At 48.6% G+C, this 17,158-nt stretch overlaps 1 protein-coding gene across 1 annotated transcript in view; it reads left to right on the forward strand.

The window, feature by feature from the left end:
• Window positions 1–17,158, forward strand: part of EPHB1 (EPH receptor B1) — a 283,919-nt gene that overhangs the window by 195,096 nt on the left and 71,665 nt on the right. The window contains exons 7-9 of the mRNA XM_034995150.1: window positions 2,798–2,960; window positions 6,545–6,653; window positions 7,500–7,564. Of these exons, the coding sequence (XP_034851041.1) occupies window positions 2,798–2,960; window positions 6,545–6,653; window positions 7,500–7,564 (337 nt within the window). The remainder of the gene's footprint in view (window positions 1–2,797; window positions 2,961–6,544; window positions 6,654–7,499; window positions 7,565–17,158) is intronic.

Genomic DNA, 17,158 nt, shown 5'->3' on the forward strand with positions numbered 1-17,158 from the left:
AAAGAAAGAAAGAAAGAAAGAAAGAAAGAAAGAAAGAAAGAAAGAAAGAAAGAAAGAAAGAAAGAAAGAAAGAAAGAAAAAGCAAGCAACTGTGCTCTTCGCTCTCACTCATTTGTCTAAAGTTGATTAATGGTTTTGAAGGGAGCAAGGATGAATACTCATTTTAATCACTGAACTTCTTGAAGAATGTGTGGGCTATAAAGTGATTATGGGGTAATGTTTTGTCCCCACAATCCAAATAACCAATACACCAAAAGACAGTTTGCAATAAAAGAGCTGCCTGGTCAGTGTTTTGCTTCTTTCAAGCAGCACCTAATTCCACAGATTCCAGTAAAACCAGAGAATCCAGACAGATACCCGCTACCAGGATTTTGTAGTGATGGGATTTTGTCCTAATTTGCAAGGTGATGAGGTGATTTTTATAGCTTCAGGTCTCAGATCTCCAGTGCGTTAAGATAGTAATGACCAAAGCTCTGGATGATATTCCTTCTGTAGTGGACAGCCTTCTTTCTGCTGGATCCTTGATTGGGAGTGGGCGAGGGGGGATCTTCCTTCTTTTTAAATAGATCAAATGATGGATGGGCAGTTCCTCCCCAGGAGTCTTTCCCAGAGGCCGATGGATAGCCCCTCCATGAGGACGAACATGTAACCTTCAACTGTCCCTTCAAGCTGGCCTCTAGCCTGTGGTCCCTTTAACCTGCTTCTGAAGCCTTTGTCACCACCCATGTGTCACCACACTCCAGATAGGCCCAGTGGCTTGCAGGCTCCTGAATCTCTTTAGATCTTGGTTTCCACGTTCTGTTCAGTTCTCGCTCTCCACATTTCTCCACGTGGCCAATTTCTTTCACCTGTCATGACTCAACCAATGTCACCCTCCCAATCTCCTTATCAGCCTGAGCTGGGTGACCTTCTGCTGTTCCCCCACAGCTCCCCCAAGCTGCCTTCTGCCAAGTCACTCAGTCAACACTACTGTCGGCGTCTGCTCATTTGCTGGTCTGTCCCACAAGATTTTGTGTCCTCAAGGAAAGGGGCCATGCCTTGGTCCCTGCAGCCCACGTATAGCTCCCAGTACATGCTAGTGTGTCATAAATGCAGCTGCCTGGCCCAATGATTGAGTGGATACACACCCTCCCCTTTGGAAAGTAGACGTTTACATATTTTAAAACAATGGCATTTTTTTTTTTTATCATTGCACTGTATTCTTTGGTCCTGGCTCAACTCCCCAAACTTCTGTGGCTTGTCTGAGGATGTGGCTTACACACCTCTTGCCATCAACTTTCCCCTCATCTGTCACCATGCCTCTCGAACCACTGTGCCTAGAACTCATCACAGAGCCCCAGACGTGCACATTGGACTTGGGAGCTTCCCTCTCAGTGACCCAAGCTCTTCATTTTCACCGATGTCCCCATTTTGCTCTAAGATTTATGGTAGAGACAGGGGCAGGCCCAGACTTGAAACTTTTGTTTGGAGATAATGCATAATCTCTAACATGTGCACATGGAAATGACCAGAGGGCAGGCTGGTGTATACGAGGGAGCTGAGGGTAAGGTATAATGATAAAGAACAGCAATGAAGAGAGTCCATGGGAAGCCTTCCTGGAAGAGGAGGCCTTAGAGGTGTGGGCATAGGGAACCTGCAGGGTACAGAGGAGCACTGGAGAGAGGTATTTCAGACTGGGAAAACAGCCTAAGCAAAGGCCCTGGGGCTGGAGGTGTTACTAGAGGGACAGCGAGGTGGCAAATTCGGGATGTGAGATTAGAATTGCTTCATTATGAAGGGCCTGCCAACCTAGATTTAAGAGTTCTGTTTTTATCTGGTAATAGCTTTAGGGAAGGTCAAAGATCTTTTTTAGAAAAGAAGTTGGGACTTGGTGGGGTGGGAGTAGCAGAAAAAATGGGAGGCTACAAAAGTGTAGGCACAAACCAAAGGCTTCATAAGATCAACAGCAAAGAGGAAGCACCCTTGAAGAGCACCCACCACGGGCAGAGGAGTCAGAGGGACGAGAAACAGGAGCAAAATCTGTGCACACCAGAGGACAGTCATGTGCGGATAACAGGGACTGTAGAAGACAGGGTGGAAGGTGCTGGAGAGAGTGATGGGGGCAGGGGGCTGACCCCTCGAATAGGTGAGAAGGGGCAGGGCCTGCTCTCCAGGGAGAAGGGACATGCCCTCCTGATGCTGGTGGAGGGGGGGAACTGAAGGTTGCAAGCCAGCCAGACAGAGACACAGGCCAAAGTGAAGGCAGAGCAGGTAAGGGAGATAGTCCAGAATGGCCTCAGGCTCTGTAGCAGAGTGGACACTAAGCCACTCAGCTAAGGATTAGGACTTGAGGGAGTTTAAGGTGTGATCTAGAACAGCCATGGTGAGGCGTGACCAGGAGATCTTGAGTGAGGAGAGAAAAGACGAGGCCTCAGTAGGAGCAAGACAAAGGGCAAATGTTGTCCAGTTTGCTTCCACTGACTTCAGAGACACCACAGGATTTTGCAAACCTGCACATGCTTTGTTATTCTATCAATGAACCCTGGAGCGGGAAGGGGCAGAGAATGACAATGAGCCTCCTAGCCAGGCTCTGAGAGCCCAGCCGTTCGCTCAGAGCCTTCTTTTTTAGAGCACCGCCACCTCGTGACACAGAGCTGATTCTTCATTCCCTTGGTCCAGGCCAGACTGTCCCCCATTCAGAGGGGGGGCCCGGGGCCAGTGATGGCTTCCAACAGATGGGGCCTGGGTGCTCCAGGGTGGAGCAGGTGTGGATGAGGCACTCAGGAGCAGGCTGCAGACTGTTCTTGCTCTTTTTCAGGAGCACAATGAGTTCAACTCCTCCATGGCCAGGAGCCAGACCAACACAGCACGGATCGATGGCCTACGGCCCGGCATGGTGTACGTGGTGCAAGTGCGTGCCCGCACGGTGGCCGGCTACGGCAAGTTCAGCGGCAAGATGTGCTTCCAGACGCTGACGGATGGTAAGAGGCGGGCCAGTGAACTGCTACAGGGCCAGTGCTTGGGGCAGGGAAAGGAGACCCAGGAGGCTGCCCTCAGAGCCCCAAAGCCAACCTCTCGAGGGAGTCCGGTGCCGTTCCCTTGCCTAAAAAGGGCTGTGCGCACTTGCGTGATTCACAAGGCAGGGCATCTGTCTGAAGTCTGGCCTGTTTCTGTCCTAGCATCTCAGGGGTTTGCCTTCGAAGGGTCTCTGCACCACATGCAGGGAGGTCACGGCTGTGAGACCCACACGTATCTCGAGGGCCATGTGCCCTCCTGCCTCTGGATTAGGCCCAGTGCCTCCGCTGCTTTACCCTCACTCCCACTTCACCCCCTATTCTGGGGGACTGGGAGCTGAGCCTAATTGCATGAGCCAAGGTCTCCAGGAAGGAAACAGAGGGGCAACCCTGGGGGTGCAGCTGTCCCTCGTACCCAGCATCTCAGCTTATTTGAAGCAACTTCTCATGGGACTGCAGTAGGTTCTGTTCATGTGTCACCAGAGATAAAAGACACTGTCTTCCAAACCGTCCCCAAGGCCAGAAAGTCTGTCACCCAAAGTACTTCCACCTTTGGGCTTTGTTAGTTCCCTATTATAACGATCTCTCTCGGTCCTCGAGACCACCCTTTTGAATGGTTGTGAAAAATCTGATTTCCCTGGAGCCTGAGCATCGAGCATGGGGTACCTGCCTGTGCTCACTCACTCCCTTTGTCAGCCATTTACCATGGTGCATGCTTTTGTTTATCTACTTACTATCTCTCTGTTTTATTTATTCATTCATGAGCTGTTGCCTGATAGTTTTCCAAATATCAGTATATTCTCACCCTCCTCAACTGAAAGCCTTTACTTTTTCACTTATTATTTACATTATATACAAAATAGTCTGCCCTTCCAGACATTTTATTTTAGGCCAACACTCTCTGACTAGGCACATGATAGGACTTATATTGACTCCCATTACAATTTTTAACAATTTAAAAATTCACCAGAAACATTTTAAAAATCAGATAATTTCATATGAAAACCATAATGTGCTTTTTCTTGGGAAACATTGCAAAGAAGCTGATGCTGGTGGGCATTCTAGAGTGAGGGCTCTGCCCCTGAGCTGGGAGGGGGCTGCCCCCATGGAGGGTCTGCACCTTCCCAGTGATTTGTACCCAGATACTTTCACGTACTGTCTGGCTCCTGTAGGATTGGCGTTTGCAACCCATTTTGAGGGGTTTTTTTTAGGTGAATCTTCACTCATATTTTGAGGATGGTGAGATGGGGTGGAAAGGCAAGCCAGTTTATTCAGATGAATAATGCTGCCCGTATGAAAAGAACGCAGGCTGTCTCCTGTTCCTGAAGGACTCTGTCCCCTCTTTGCATCTCACTTACCATCTCGATTTATGGGCACTTTGCATCAGGAAGTACAGGATTAAAAACCCAAAACTCAGAATTCTCTGAGCCCTGGTCTCCTGGCAATTCTGCTAGACAAATCAAGAGGTAACAAATTTCTCCCAAGAAGACTATTCCTTTTACATTTGGCAGTTAAGTTTTATAAACCCAAGAGAGGCTAGATGTAAGAGAGTTTTGGTAAGTGGCCAAATTCAAGAGTATTTATCTTAATGACTGAGGTTCACACCTCGGTAGTAATTAAGTTCACTGAGGCATCGGGCCCTGTCTTCAGCACAAAGATGAGTCTGAAGGGTGATCAGTATAGGGTCATTGGAGCAAGGGGACTTGTGGGATTCTGCCCAGGGTCAAAGACCAGGCAGGGAACCACCACATGGTGGCAGAGCCACAGTGTGCCTACTTTTGACTTACTTGCTTTTTTTTTGTAACCCATTCATAAAGTATGGTATTTGCATGTTTATCAAACAGTCCAGGTGATTCTTAGGCTCCCTGGTGTTTGAGAATTATCCTTCAACTCTGTGAGCCAAAGAAGACACTTCTACAGATAAGGGTGTTGATTCTTGAAGGTTCTCACTCTTTAGAAATCAATTTTAAAGACTGAAGGTCACATTGCTTTATGCAGTTTTTAAGTTATAAAGGTGTTTTTATGGACTCTTCACTGTGGTTCCTTGAATTTCCTTTTCTTCCCCCCCAAATTATTTTTTTTAAAAACATGCGTGTTACAGAAAGCTCTCAGCTGAGGGAAACTGAAACTCTACCCTCAGTCTTTAAAACTGATATCTATGGAATGGTTGCCTTCAAGAACAACATCCTTGTCTTTGGAAGTCTCTTTCCCCACCCACCGAGTTGAAGAGCGGTTCTTAAACTTTGAGAAGCATGGGAGTCACCTGGAGTATTTGGTAAACATGCAGATGTCCTGCTCTCCGCTCAGAGGTTCTGATTCAGTAGATCTGAGGAGGGGCCCAGAAATAATCATGTTTAATCATCGGGCTTGGGTGATTCTGACGCAGGGCATGGGGAACTTCACTTCAAGAGCTATCGCTGTTAGGGTTGCCAGGTAAAATACAGGACGGCCAAATAAATTCGAATTTCAGACAAAGAACCAACAGTATTTAAGTCCAAGTATCTCCTGTGCAATGTTCGGGGCACACTTAGACTAAAGCATTACTCATTGTGTATCTGAAATTCAAATGTAACTGGTGGGCCCGTATTTTTATTTACTATATCTGGCAACCCTCACTGTAGTAGAACATATAAAGCTTGATCTCTATATGCCTCCATCCTGAGCACCAGGGGAAAGAATAACCACTGTGTCAGCCGGGCCAAGTGGTTTCTACAGATTAAGGCAAAGAGTATTAATATTTGGGGCACCGTGTGATAGTGCAGACATTGTGAAATGTGCCTCACATAATCTGATCATTTTATTAGTGCCTTTTTTTTTTTTTTTTTTTTTTTTTTTTAGCAGAAAGGAGTCTGCGGGTCGGAGGGACTAAAGACTTTGTCCAAGAGCACAGGGCTGGCACAGGGGAAAGCCAGGCTTTGGGCGAGCTCTGTTGGCCTCTGTGACTCAGGGACTTCCCATCCACCTGCGTCACACAGCACAGTTCTGACCTTGAAAGAGGCCTTGACCCTGTTCTCCTTGAGTGGGACCTGTGGAGAGCTGGGCCATTTCCCGCCGTTTCTTTATCCCCCACAGCATCTGGCGCAGAGCTGCCCGGCCGCAGATATTCTGGAAATACCTGCTCCGTGAATCCGTGCGCCCTGCTGCATTTCAACACCTTTGTGTTTTAGGAGATACTCCCGCAGTGGTTTTCAGTCTTCCCCTTAGACTTATCCTTAGCGTCACTGACCGACCTATGAGAGACCTTCCAAATGAGGGGATGTAGATTGGAATCACCTCTGCTGGGGGGACGGATGTCATCAGCATTTGGTTCCGAGCTTCTGTCACCGCTGTTCCGTTTTTATTGTGGCTGTCATTTGGTTTTAGTCGTCTTTGTCTATTTGTGACTTGAAGATCACTCTTTGCTTCAGTTGGGCTCTGAAGCAGAGAAGCCATACTCCACATGTACAGGTATATATCTATATATATTTATAATGTCTTTGATGTCATGCACTGAGTCCCGGCGGTATGCAAAGGGCACACAGGAAGGACTCTAATGGCACTTTGTCCCCTAGATGACTACAAGTCTGAGCTGAGGGAGCAGCTGCCCCTGATTGCTGGCTCGGCGGCCGCCGGGGTGGTGTTCGTGGTGTCGTTGGTGGCCATCTCCATCGTCTGCAGCAGGTAGGCTTTCCACTTCGGCTCCCCCCCCCTGCTCGCCTTGGGCCCAGGAGGCCCCTCTCCACGTGCAGGCCCCTCGACGGGACCTAACCATTCACAGACATGCTGTGAAGCTCATGGTCATCCCTCCATCTCAATCCACGGGCAGCTTAGAATTTGCCAGATTATGTGTTTGCTCTGTGCCTGGGATAAAATCCTCCCTGAGAGCTGGGCGAGGCTGTGAGTAAACAGCATTTGTCTTCCAACCTCCTTTTATTCCCCCTCAGTGTCAGACTGACAGTTCCCAAATTGCATTTGACCCACTGGAGCATCACCCCCCATACCGGCGTGGCCCATCCTCTGGTTAGAGAGCCAAAGCCCCCAGCAGAGGGCACAAGGCAGGCGGGCAGGAGGGGAGCCACGGAGGAAAACAGGAACTCCAAGTTCTGCAGAAGGGCGGGCACTGAGGCCTTGTGAATTTTTAATATGGTTGCTACCGCCTTTGGGGGCTTAGCCCAGATTCTGCCGCGTGAAGCAGAGGAGTTGGCTTCTCCTGAGCTGTTCCGCGGTATAGCCAGCGTGCTGATGGCTGTCCTCAGCGGCTCTGCCCCCAACTCTGATGGGGGACCCACGGCCCCGCCTGGCCTCTGAAAGACCTTGACTTGAAAGCAGATCCGGCTGCCCACAGTGGTGGTCAGGCCAGGAAGCAGGACAGGAGCTAAATGTTAGAGTGAGAGCTGCCCGGTTCCCAGCCCCCGGGAGATGCCTGAGTGAGCGCCCATCGGGACAGGGGAGCTGGGCGGACATCGCTGGAGCGGAGCAGCGAGCGTGAGCCCCAGCTGAAAGAGCTCCTCTTGCTTGCCTCCACAGGAAGCGGGCTTACAGCAAAGAGGCTGTGTACAGTGATAAGCTCCAGCATTACAGCACCGGCCGAGGTGAGTAGAAAGCACACAGCCCCTTCCTGGTAGACGAGGTGAGTGCTTGGAGGGCTCCCTATAGCCAGACTGGCCGGTCCCAACCACAGGACTTCTTCCAGCCCTAAGTGCTCCAGCAGTGGCCTCTCTCTGCAGGTTCCCACGGGCCTCAGGCTGCCTGCCCGCTCTGCTGTCTGCCCATAGTGGGCACTCATTGGGCGCCCGGCGGGTAGATTATCTTCCCCATTGATAAGCCCATATAGGACACAGAAAGCTGGGGAAAAGATTGGGTTTAGCAAGCCAATGAATCCTGAAATCAGACTCAGTGGGAAAAGATGGAGGGTTCTCTATTAACATCTTCTGTCTTATCTTATCCAATTGAGCGGCTGGGGAATGTGTTAACCAAATTCACAGATAAGCTAGAGAACATGAATGTAGGGAATTAAAAAGATAGCAGAGCCCAAGAGGCCAGCGTGTTGGGATATCTCCCAAGTGTTTTCTTTTAAGCAGTACCTTTAAAAGTTTTTCTCACTCATTATCCTACCCATCTCTTTTTTTAAAACCTATATATATTTTTCTAACTAAAATTTCTCCTCACCCACATACAGTGTAAAGTCCTATGTTGAAATGATTCTTTTATCTGTGTCCTTACAACATTGTGGGATCTGAACAAGGTCCCCTCTAGGTCAGTTGGGCCACTTCCCCACTTCCAGAAAACTTAGATCCTCGGGCCATGTTCTCTTTCTAAATAACTCCTTTTGCATTCCGCAGATGCCCCCAGAAATGCATGGCAGCACTTTTGCACTGTGCTCTGTCGCAGGTTCCTTCTGGAAGCCTCATCTCACCTAAACCCCCTGGTACAATGCCAACCCCTTTCTTCCTGTTCACTCAACAGTGGGCATGGAAGACAGACCTCGTGGACACCCCACCCCCCCACCCCCCCGGCAGCATGCCTTCGGTTGGCAGTTCCTAGAGCGAACATTGGCTCAAAGGCAAAATTTCTTATGGAAACTCTTTCCTTCTCCAAGGTTCCCCAAGACAGGAAAGTGAGGCCAGGAGCTTCACCCAGCAGGTCCACCTCAGAGAAGCCAGTGCAGGCTGGGACTGTATGCAGGCCACTCTATAGAAATGGCTTTGCTCTCGGGGTGGGGGAGGGGTGGGGGTGTTTCAACCAAAGACCAAGAAATGGCCAAGGGTTTGTAGAGGACGGAGCCCCAGGCGGCTGGTTGCTGTGCCCAGGCTGTTATTACTGGGAGGGAGGTGGGGGCTCGGTGTGGGCTGCGAGGCGCCGAGACTCTCCCACAGGGGTCCAGGGCAGCACAAACATGGTGGGGGATTGGGAGAGTGGTCCCCTTCTAAGACTATGGGCAAAGTTCCTGCAACACTCAGAATCCTATTTACCATCCTTCCTTTCCCTGTCCCGGCCACGCTGTCCTCCATTTTAACCAGTTGGAACTGGTTTCACAGGGGGAAACCTTACTGCATTCTCTGACTCTGTGCCTCACTGCAAAACCTACAGATATGCTTACCTATTTTAACCTGTGCATTTGCCCTTCCAGGCAGGCTCTTAGCTTCCCCAGCTGATAAACAAAGACTTGGATTTATCTCTGATTCTCAAGTGAAGGTCCCCACCCCCCAAACCGAGCATCAGAATTACCTGAAGGGCTTTCTCCACCCCCCTGCTTCCCCGCTTCTGCCTCAGGATTCTGACATTGCCCCCACCCACCCCCTGCTCTGGGCTGACTCCCGGCCATATTAAGGGCCACTGTGAAATCCATTTCAGATTTGGCATCCTGTGAGCTCTTTTGATGAAATATTTAGAGATGGCCATTTCTGCCTGAATGCAGAGGATGCAAAATCGGGTTCAAGAGGAGGAATGCCATTTTGGAGACTAGAGATGCCCTAGGGTGAGAATAGGGTGCCCTAAGAAGGTGCTCCCCTTTTTAAAAGGCAGGCAAGCTAAGCCTTGTCACTCCTTGGGCAGGGTACAGAGGGTCCCCAGGCATTGAGTCCAGGTGTGGCTTGGTGCCCGTTGGGCCACATCAGCCTGAGATCTGGCCATCCTCCTGCTCTGGCGGGGCGGGCTATGCTGGCCCACCACATGGCACCCACGTGCACAGAGGTATGCTTCCACGACCCCCGGAGCCCCTTCGGGGGGACTCTGTCACCTCTGAGGCCGACAGAAGGAGGCCTCCCTAGTCGTTAGGTCGCACAGCAGTAACAGTGCCCGGCTGCAGCCAGTAAGGGCAGCCGAGCACACGGTGCCACCCGCGATGAGCTGTGCGGTCACCACCCCTGGCACTCAGGGCGGACGCAGAACCAGAGTTCACTCCCTTGGCTGCTTTAGAAGGCTGTCTTCTTTTTCATTCGGCTCACCTTTTATAAGGGTCCTTGCTCCTGTTCATAATCATTCTTTTTATCTAGTCCCCGAAACCTGGCTCCCTTGGCAACCTGGTTCCCTAAACTTGTAGTCTCGTGCATTGAGCTACATTCGTGCTTTTTCTGCCGTGCACATCCGTATCACTCTGACCAAAGCTATTAGTGTTGAAGAATCACAGCTGAAATGCTATAGAGCTGGGGCAAGGCTCGGCACACTTGTAACAGAAGAGAAAACTCCGGGCTCTGATGGAGGAAGGATTAGGAATATTTAGTCTTGGAAAGCCTACTCTGTGCCATGAATTGGGAATTTTATTTTGGTAGCTCACTTCAACTCATCCAACCCTGACAACCACTTGGGGGGCAGGCATTAATGGAAGGTTAAGTGACTTACCCTGGTCACACAGCTCCTAGGTGGCAGAGGTGGATGGCACGCTCTCTAAGTCTGGCTCCGGAGCCCCTGCTCTCACCACATTGCAGAGGCTTAAGGTGCCTGGTGATCAGGAGGAGGTGAGGATGGGATGCAGACTAATCTTAGGTGTTCTGGTTGGTAGTTTATTGGTTGCCCCACCCCTGGTCCCACTGTAGGAGGCAGAAAGGTCAATTATGTCTAATCCGAGTGTGTGCACATAACTCTACCTGGACCGCCCACATGCATGCCCCTGATGGTGGGATGTGGCCAGCAACTGCAGCTCTGAAGACTTCCTGCCTAGGGAGAGACAGGAAGCCTACAGCAGCTCCCAACTGCATTCATCAGAGCCCCACTTCTCTTCACCACGGGCAGGGCAGAGGGTACCATAGAGAGGCTGGTGGTCTCTGCCCTCCCAGGCCCTCCTATCAAGCTGACACAAAGGCTGAAGGAGAAATAACAGAAATCTTTGCAGATGGAATACCTTCTCTAGCCCATCCAGAATGGCAGAGCTGTTCACTCTGAGAACACTGGGGCACTTGTTTATGTCCCTCCTCTGAGCCTGGAGCACGTGAATAAGCATGTCAAGGGGAGGTTGGATTTGGGTGAGAGAGATTAGAGGGAAGGCAAGTTGGAGAGAGAAGCTGCCGGATGTGGTGCTGGATGCTTGGATGAAGAGCCTAGAAGCTTGTGGTTCATATTCAAAGATGGGTGGGTGGGACTGTGGTTCTCCCGTGTCCAAAGACAGGCAGACAGATGGCGTGTTCTCATGATTTCTGTGAGCCAGATCTCAGAAGGTGCTTGCTGGCTGACTAAAAATTGCCTGGACAGGATGATCCAGGTAGGGCAGGGTAGGCTTGGCAATCTATCTTAGAAAAGTTCCAGTCAATTCTGCATTTGGGAAATGCTACTGGGTATTTATGGGGCTTATCTAATTACACACCTGATAGTGGCTGATGTCTCACTGATTTCTGAGTTGGGTGAAGTGGGGAGGGGTGGGGAGAGAGGAAGAAAAGAGTTTGGTAAGGGGTCAAGGGCTTTCAGGAAACAACTCTAACATAACCATCTCCGTGTTGCAGGCAACTGCAGATACAGTCGTAGAGCTATTCTTAAGCCTCGAGAAAAGCAAAACCAAATAGGGTATGTGCCCAGGGACTGGCAAAAGCTATAATTTCCACCTAGGGCAAGAGGACAGGGCACTGAGATGACAGAACAGGACTGTGAGCTTGATCCCTGCCAAATGCTTGTAGAGACCAAAGCACGTGGGTCCTGGGCATTTACAACCAAATTCAGTGATCATTGGGAAACACAGAGGATTATTAAGAAAACAAAATGAGGACCTCATCTCACTTACTAGAGTTATACATTTAGTAATTTCAAGAGGAATTGCAGATGTAGTGAGTTTTTATTTTGGCAAAAATATTTGATGATCTCCTAGGGGAAAGCGTATAAAGTGAGTACAGAACTTGTCTTCATATGCAAAGAAAGTGGGTTAGTGGCTCTGTCAGCCAGGAAGGAAGTCACTAGCTTTATTCTAATCTTTGTCCAATTCAATCTCTGTTCGTTTGATTGTTTTTTAAATTCACGAGTCAGGTGCAAGCAAGCCTAGGGATGCTTATCAAGTTTGGAGGTAACAGTTGGAGAGCATAACTAACACTATATAAAACAATCAAAATTCAGAACTATCCAACAGCTTTGAATGCTAATTTGAAATCTGCAAGATGAAATGTTAGAGGGATAAATCTAGAATCTAGTGTTTAGGCTAAAACAAAAATAAAGCAACACAGAAAGGAGGAGACCTGACTTGCTATTCGTTTGTGTGAAAATGTGTAGGTATTTAGTTTACCACATGCTTAATATGAGTGATACATAGCAGAGTAAAAAGCCAAGCACTGTTATTGATGTAAAACAATAATAAAAATAATGTCCAGTTTTGAGTACTCACTGTGTTAAACACTTTACCTCTGTTAATTCATTTAAGCCTCATAACTGTCCCAGGAGGTAGATTTTGCATGTGAAAAAAACAACCTCAGAGAGGACAGGTAACCTGTCCGGAATCTTGGAGTTAGTGATTTGCAAAACAAGGTTTTAAACTCAGGTCTGTCTGACTCTGTGGTCCCCAGATCAGAGGAGGTGATACACAGACATGCTGTCCTCTGTGCTAGTAAGAACACATCTACAGTGATGTTCTTGATTCTGAGGACCCTGTTTCGAGAAGAACATTTTTGGCAAAGCAGCCTGCCTGTGGAGAGTGGCAAGTCCTGATCTCTTACCTTAGAAATTTGGAAACACCCGTTCAGTGTTGGAGAAACACGGGCAGGGATCAAGCATGACACCTTTAGGGCAAAGGAAAGGAGATGTTGTCGTGCTTCATGAAGTTAAATGGAACCATCGAAGGAAAGATCAGAGTAGGCAGACATTTGATTCAGGAGAGAACACCCCCGCCCAACTGGAACTGCCCAACACAGAGTCAGGTGGCTTTGTGGGGAGGTAAGCTCTCTGTTCCTGGAAGCATTCAAGCACAGTCTAGATAGCGATCGGTAAAGGATGTTGTGGAGCCAACTGCTGCTCTAAGTGGGAGATTGGACCAGAAACACATCTCGCTCCAAGACTCCACACCCAGCCTTCCTAGCTCTGGGTGGGAAATGTATTTCAGAACTGTAGAGGACCAGCAGCCAGCCCACTGGAAATGACCTTGGGCACCAGGGTGAAGGTCAGGTGGACCCATTGGAGGAAGAGACAGACTGGATACTTTGGCTGCCTCTTCTGGGGTAACAGGAGCATTAGTAACTGGTCATGAGTAAATGAGGGCCTATGAGCCACGGAGCAAAGGGCCCCAAGGGCAAAAGGTGGCAGAGTTTTCAGTGGGTGCTTATTAAATGTCAAGGAAATTTAATGAGCAACTCCGTGGCTGTTGCCTTTGGGTTGCCAACAAGGCTTTGATGGCCCAGAACCAGTGGGCCTTGCCTGGAAAGCCGTTCCTGTGCTGGTCATTGAAACCAAGGAGCAGGCAGATGTTACATTCTGTTTCCTAAAGTACCTTCCTCAATAGCAAGTAGCCTGTGGCCTACTTTCCTTCTCCTGGAGATACATACGAGGCAATTACTGTGGTTTTAAGAAAAAACTTTAAAAATATGATGAAACTTCCAAATACAAGAAAGGAGGAAGATCCTCCTCAGATCCCCTGCTTTTCCACTGAGGCTCATTGCCTCCCTTGGGGCTCCCCTCTTAGATTCTTCCTCCCACCCTGCCTGGGCACCCATGACCTCTGCTTCTTCCTGGAAAAAACCAACTCCCTATTGCCCTGATCTTGGCCCTCAGAAGCAGGTAGAACAGACTGTGTCTAGTTTCTACCAAGCTTTCCTGGTAGGTTTACTCCAAGAAACTGCCCATCACGCCAACAGCTTCAACCACCACCCGTGCGCCTCTTCAATCCATAACTCCAGATTTAGACGTCCGGCTCTGTTTCCATTCTGAGTTTTATGGTTGACTTCTAGGCACTTGCATACTTCATCTGTGCATTCAAAGTGTAAAAGCACGTGTGCAGACTTCCCTAATAATGGGGTTTCTTGCCCAAAGTCCGTTACCTGGTTAACAGTACTGCTTTATTCCACACGTCTTGGCATTGATTTGGATTCTTCTCATTCCTCTTTAATTCCCCATCTTTAAATGCTCACCAAGTGCTATCAATCCTCCCTTTGAAATTTCTCTCGCCTCTTCTATTGTTCTTATTGCAGCACGCTGGTTGAAGACTCTACCTTGCACTTTAATTACTGCAACAACCCCATAGCTGTTTTGTCCGCCTCCAGCCCCTTCCCCACAACATCCATGTGAACATGGCAGCCCACCAGCAAAAGGAATTCCCCAGGGCCTTGCTCTTAGTGCGTCCCTTCCATGCAGATGGAACAGTTGTCAGCTCTGTGTGTCCGATGGCACTGATCTTAATGCCTTTGGTTTCACAGTCAAGGCCCTCCCGTGCTAGCACATCAGTGTTCTGCCATGCTGGTCCCCTCTTCCCGCCACACTGAAGCTGGTCACACTTTGCTTATTCATGCCATGGTGGGCTTCTCTCTGAGCTTTGTTTTATTTTATTTTTTTTAAGATTTTATTTATTTATTTGACAGAGAGAGAGTACAAGTAGGGGGAGCAGCAGAGGGAGAGGGAGAAGCAGGCTCACCAAGCAGGGAGCCCGATACGGGGCTCAATCCCAGGACCCTGGGATCATGACCCTAGCTGAAGGCAGACAGTTAATGACTGAGCCACCCAAGCACCCCATCTGAGCTTTGTTTTAGATACTCCAGGCTTCTCTCTCCCCAGTGCATGACCACGGGACCTGTCCTTCTTGGATTGTGACCTGGAATGCTGGCATCCATAGCCCTCTGCCTTCTCTGGTTTCTGCTGCATTTATAGCTCATTTCCAGGTGTGGGCTCCCGATTCCAGACTCTCCAGCACTGTTCCCCAGGTATTTCAGGTCTTCATCAGAAGAAGAACCTCATGAGCTTTGCTTTTCCTATAGCTCCCATAGTCCCTAGAACAGTGTCCTGTCAACGTTGAGACAAATGAGGGATGATCAATGTACTGAGGCAGAGCATTGGATGAAGTCCCTCCCGGGGACTGGATTTTATGTGCCGATCCCTAAACTGCTTCCCTCCTGTGCTTAAATATCTGGACCAAATTTAGGTGAGTCACAAAGATGACAAAGTCTGCCTTGGATCCAGAATGGGGCCCGAGGAAGCACACTTAGCTCTTTCCCATGGCTCTGTCAAACCTGCCGGGACACAAGGTATCAGTGACTGAGAACAAGCTAAGTCACTACCTCTCTGGAGCCATACTGTGGGATTCTAGGAATCCTCAGCCAGCAGGAGGGCATCAGGCTCTTCCTGGCACCCCTGAAGCTTCTCAGCCTGTCTGCTCTCCATGGACCCCCAAGATGTCCATGGCACTGATTTTGTACTTTCTGAGTACACAAGAGGGCTGAAGAGGAGCACTCCATCTTCTCCTTTAGCTCTTAATCCTCTTATGTCACCCATCATTTAGAACTGGCCCTTTCCCAGCCTGCTTCTGCTCAGCCCTGAGACCCTGGCACTTGCAAGTAAGTCTAACTGACTTTTTAGATACACCCCACACATCTGCCAGCATCCCCAGAATTTGTCCCAGCTGCTTCACTTTTGAGAGCCCCGTGATGGAGTGATGTAGGGTCTCTAACAATGGCCAAGAGTTTCTTCTCCTTCCAGGAGTGCTCTGTGCCACACAAGAAGGCTCTGGATAGTGGCTAAGTCATTTGTCCCAGACTTCTATGCCTAAAGCATGGGTTGATGGGTAAGATTTGGCTAATTTCCTGGGACTATGGTCTTTTAAAGTTGGAGGCAGCCCAGGCTGCACCCCCTAGCTGTAGCGTAAATGGGTTTTGAAATCAAAGAACAAACATACCTGCAAATTAGTTAATAGAAATTAGTGAATTAGAAGATCATAAAATTGAAGATTTTTTCTCTCTCTCTCAAGGCACTAGCAATCAGAAGTTTAGATCCGTACACATTACTTTTGTGCCAAAGGTATGTAACGTATGTTAAAAATAAGAAAAAAAAAATCAGTTAACTGTAAAAATAGTATAAATATATAATATTAACAACAATAATAATGTAAAACACCGTACAGAGCATTATAAAATGCTTTATATTATGAGCTATATTGCATCTGATATTATTATTACTACCACTGATAATATTTCCCCAACACTCATAATCTGAGAACAATTTCTGAGCCCCATCTCCAAATGTTTGCCTGACTCCACAGCTGACTTGAATTCCTTGTTCACTGTCTAGTGATTCATTGCACTAAATACCATTTTCCTGATAATTAAAAACTGCTCACTGGCAAGTGGGAGCAGGAACAGGCTGATGCAGGATTTATGCAGAAACACAAAATGAGCCAAAAGACAAATGACCTGTTCTGCCTAGCTAAAGGCATTTTTTTTTTCTCGTCATCTTCTGGGACTTGAGAAAGCCTAGCGGTAATGCAGGAAAGAGGTCTGGAGAGTGGTGTTATTCCAGGATGAGGTAGATGCCGGGGAGCTGTGATGGGCACGTGCTCAGTCAAATCACTCTCCCGATTTCGACCGCTGGATCCCTGCCCCCAGCCGGAGGAGTTAGGCCAGGACCCTCTGCTAGGGCAGCTCTCTTAGATCCTCATCAGGGGAAAAGCACCATGTCTGAGCCGTTTGGTAGACTTTTGATTTCAGTTTCCCTTCCTCGATGTGACAATGGTATCTTCAGTTTCAGGGAAAACAAGTCCTAATTCCTACTACTGCACAGAAGCAGAACTTCACAGGCACACTGCATCTCCTCTCCTGGGCTCCTCCATGCAGCCCCCTCAGCTGCTCGTGAAGGGCTTTACTAACAGTCAGGACCCCTGGCCCCAGATCAGCTGTGACATCACTCGTGTGCCTCCCTGCCCCCATTCCTATAAGCCAGCAAGGTAGCAAACCTCTCCGGGAGAGTAAACTGCACCCATCATTGAATTGTGAACTTGCTCCCACCTTGGTGCACTTGGTTGCCTGTTGCTGGCCTGGAAGAATGCCAGCCCCATCAGGAGATGAACCATTGCCCTCTGGGAGTAGGTCCTTCCCAGAATGGATGGGGGCTAATATCTGTAAAGCTCATTAACTCAGAATCCTTTCTCCTTCATCCTTATATGTGTCTGTACTTACAAACCATTCATTACTGCACATTCTAGATTGTTTAATTAGTCTTTGTGGAAGAGTTCCTGTAGGACAGCTTAGCATACATTGTTTAAAAGCCCTTGATCTAAAATAACAAGGTAGTTATTTTTA

Source organism: Mirounga leonina, unplaced genomic scaffold (genome assembly GCF_011800145.1).
Source record: "Mirounga leonina isolate KUSES-001 unplaced genomic scaffold, KU_Mleo_1.0 Mir_115, whole genome shotgun sequence".
In the NCBI taxonomy this organism is placed as follows: Eukaryota; Metazoa; Chordata; class Mammalia; order Carnivora; family Phocidae; genus Mirounga; species Mirounga leonina.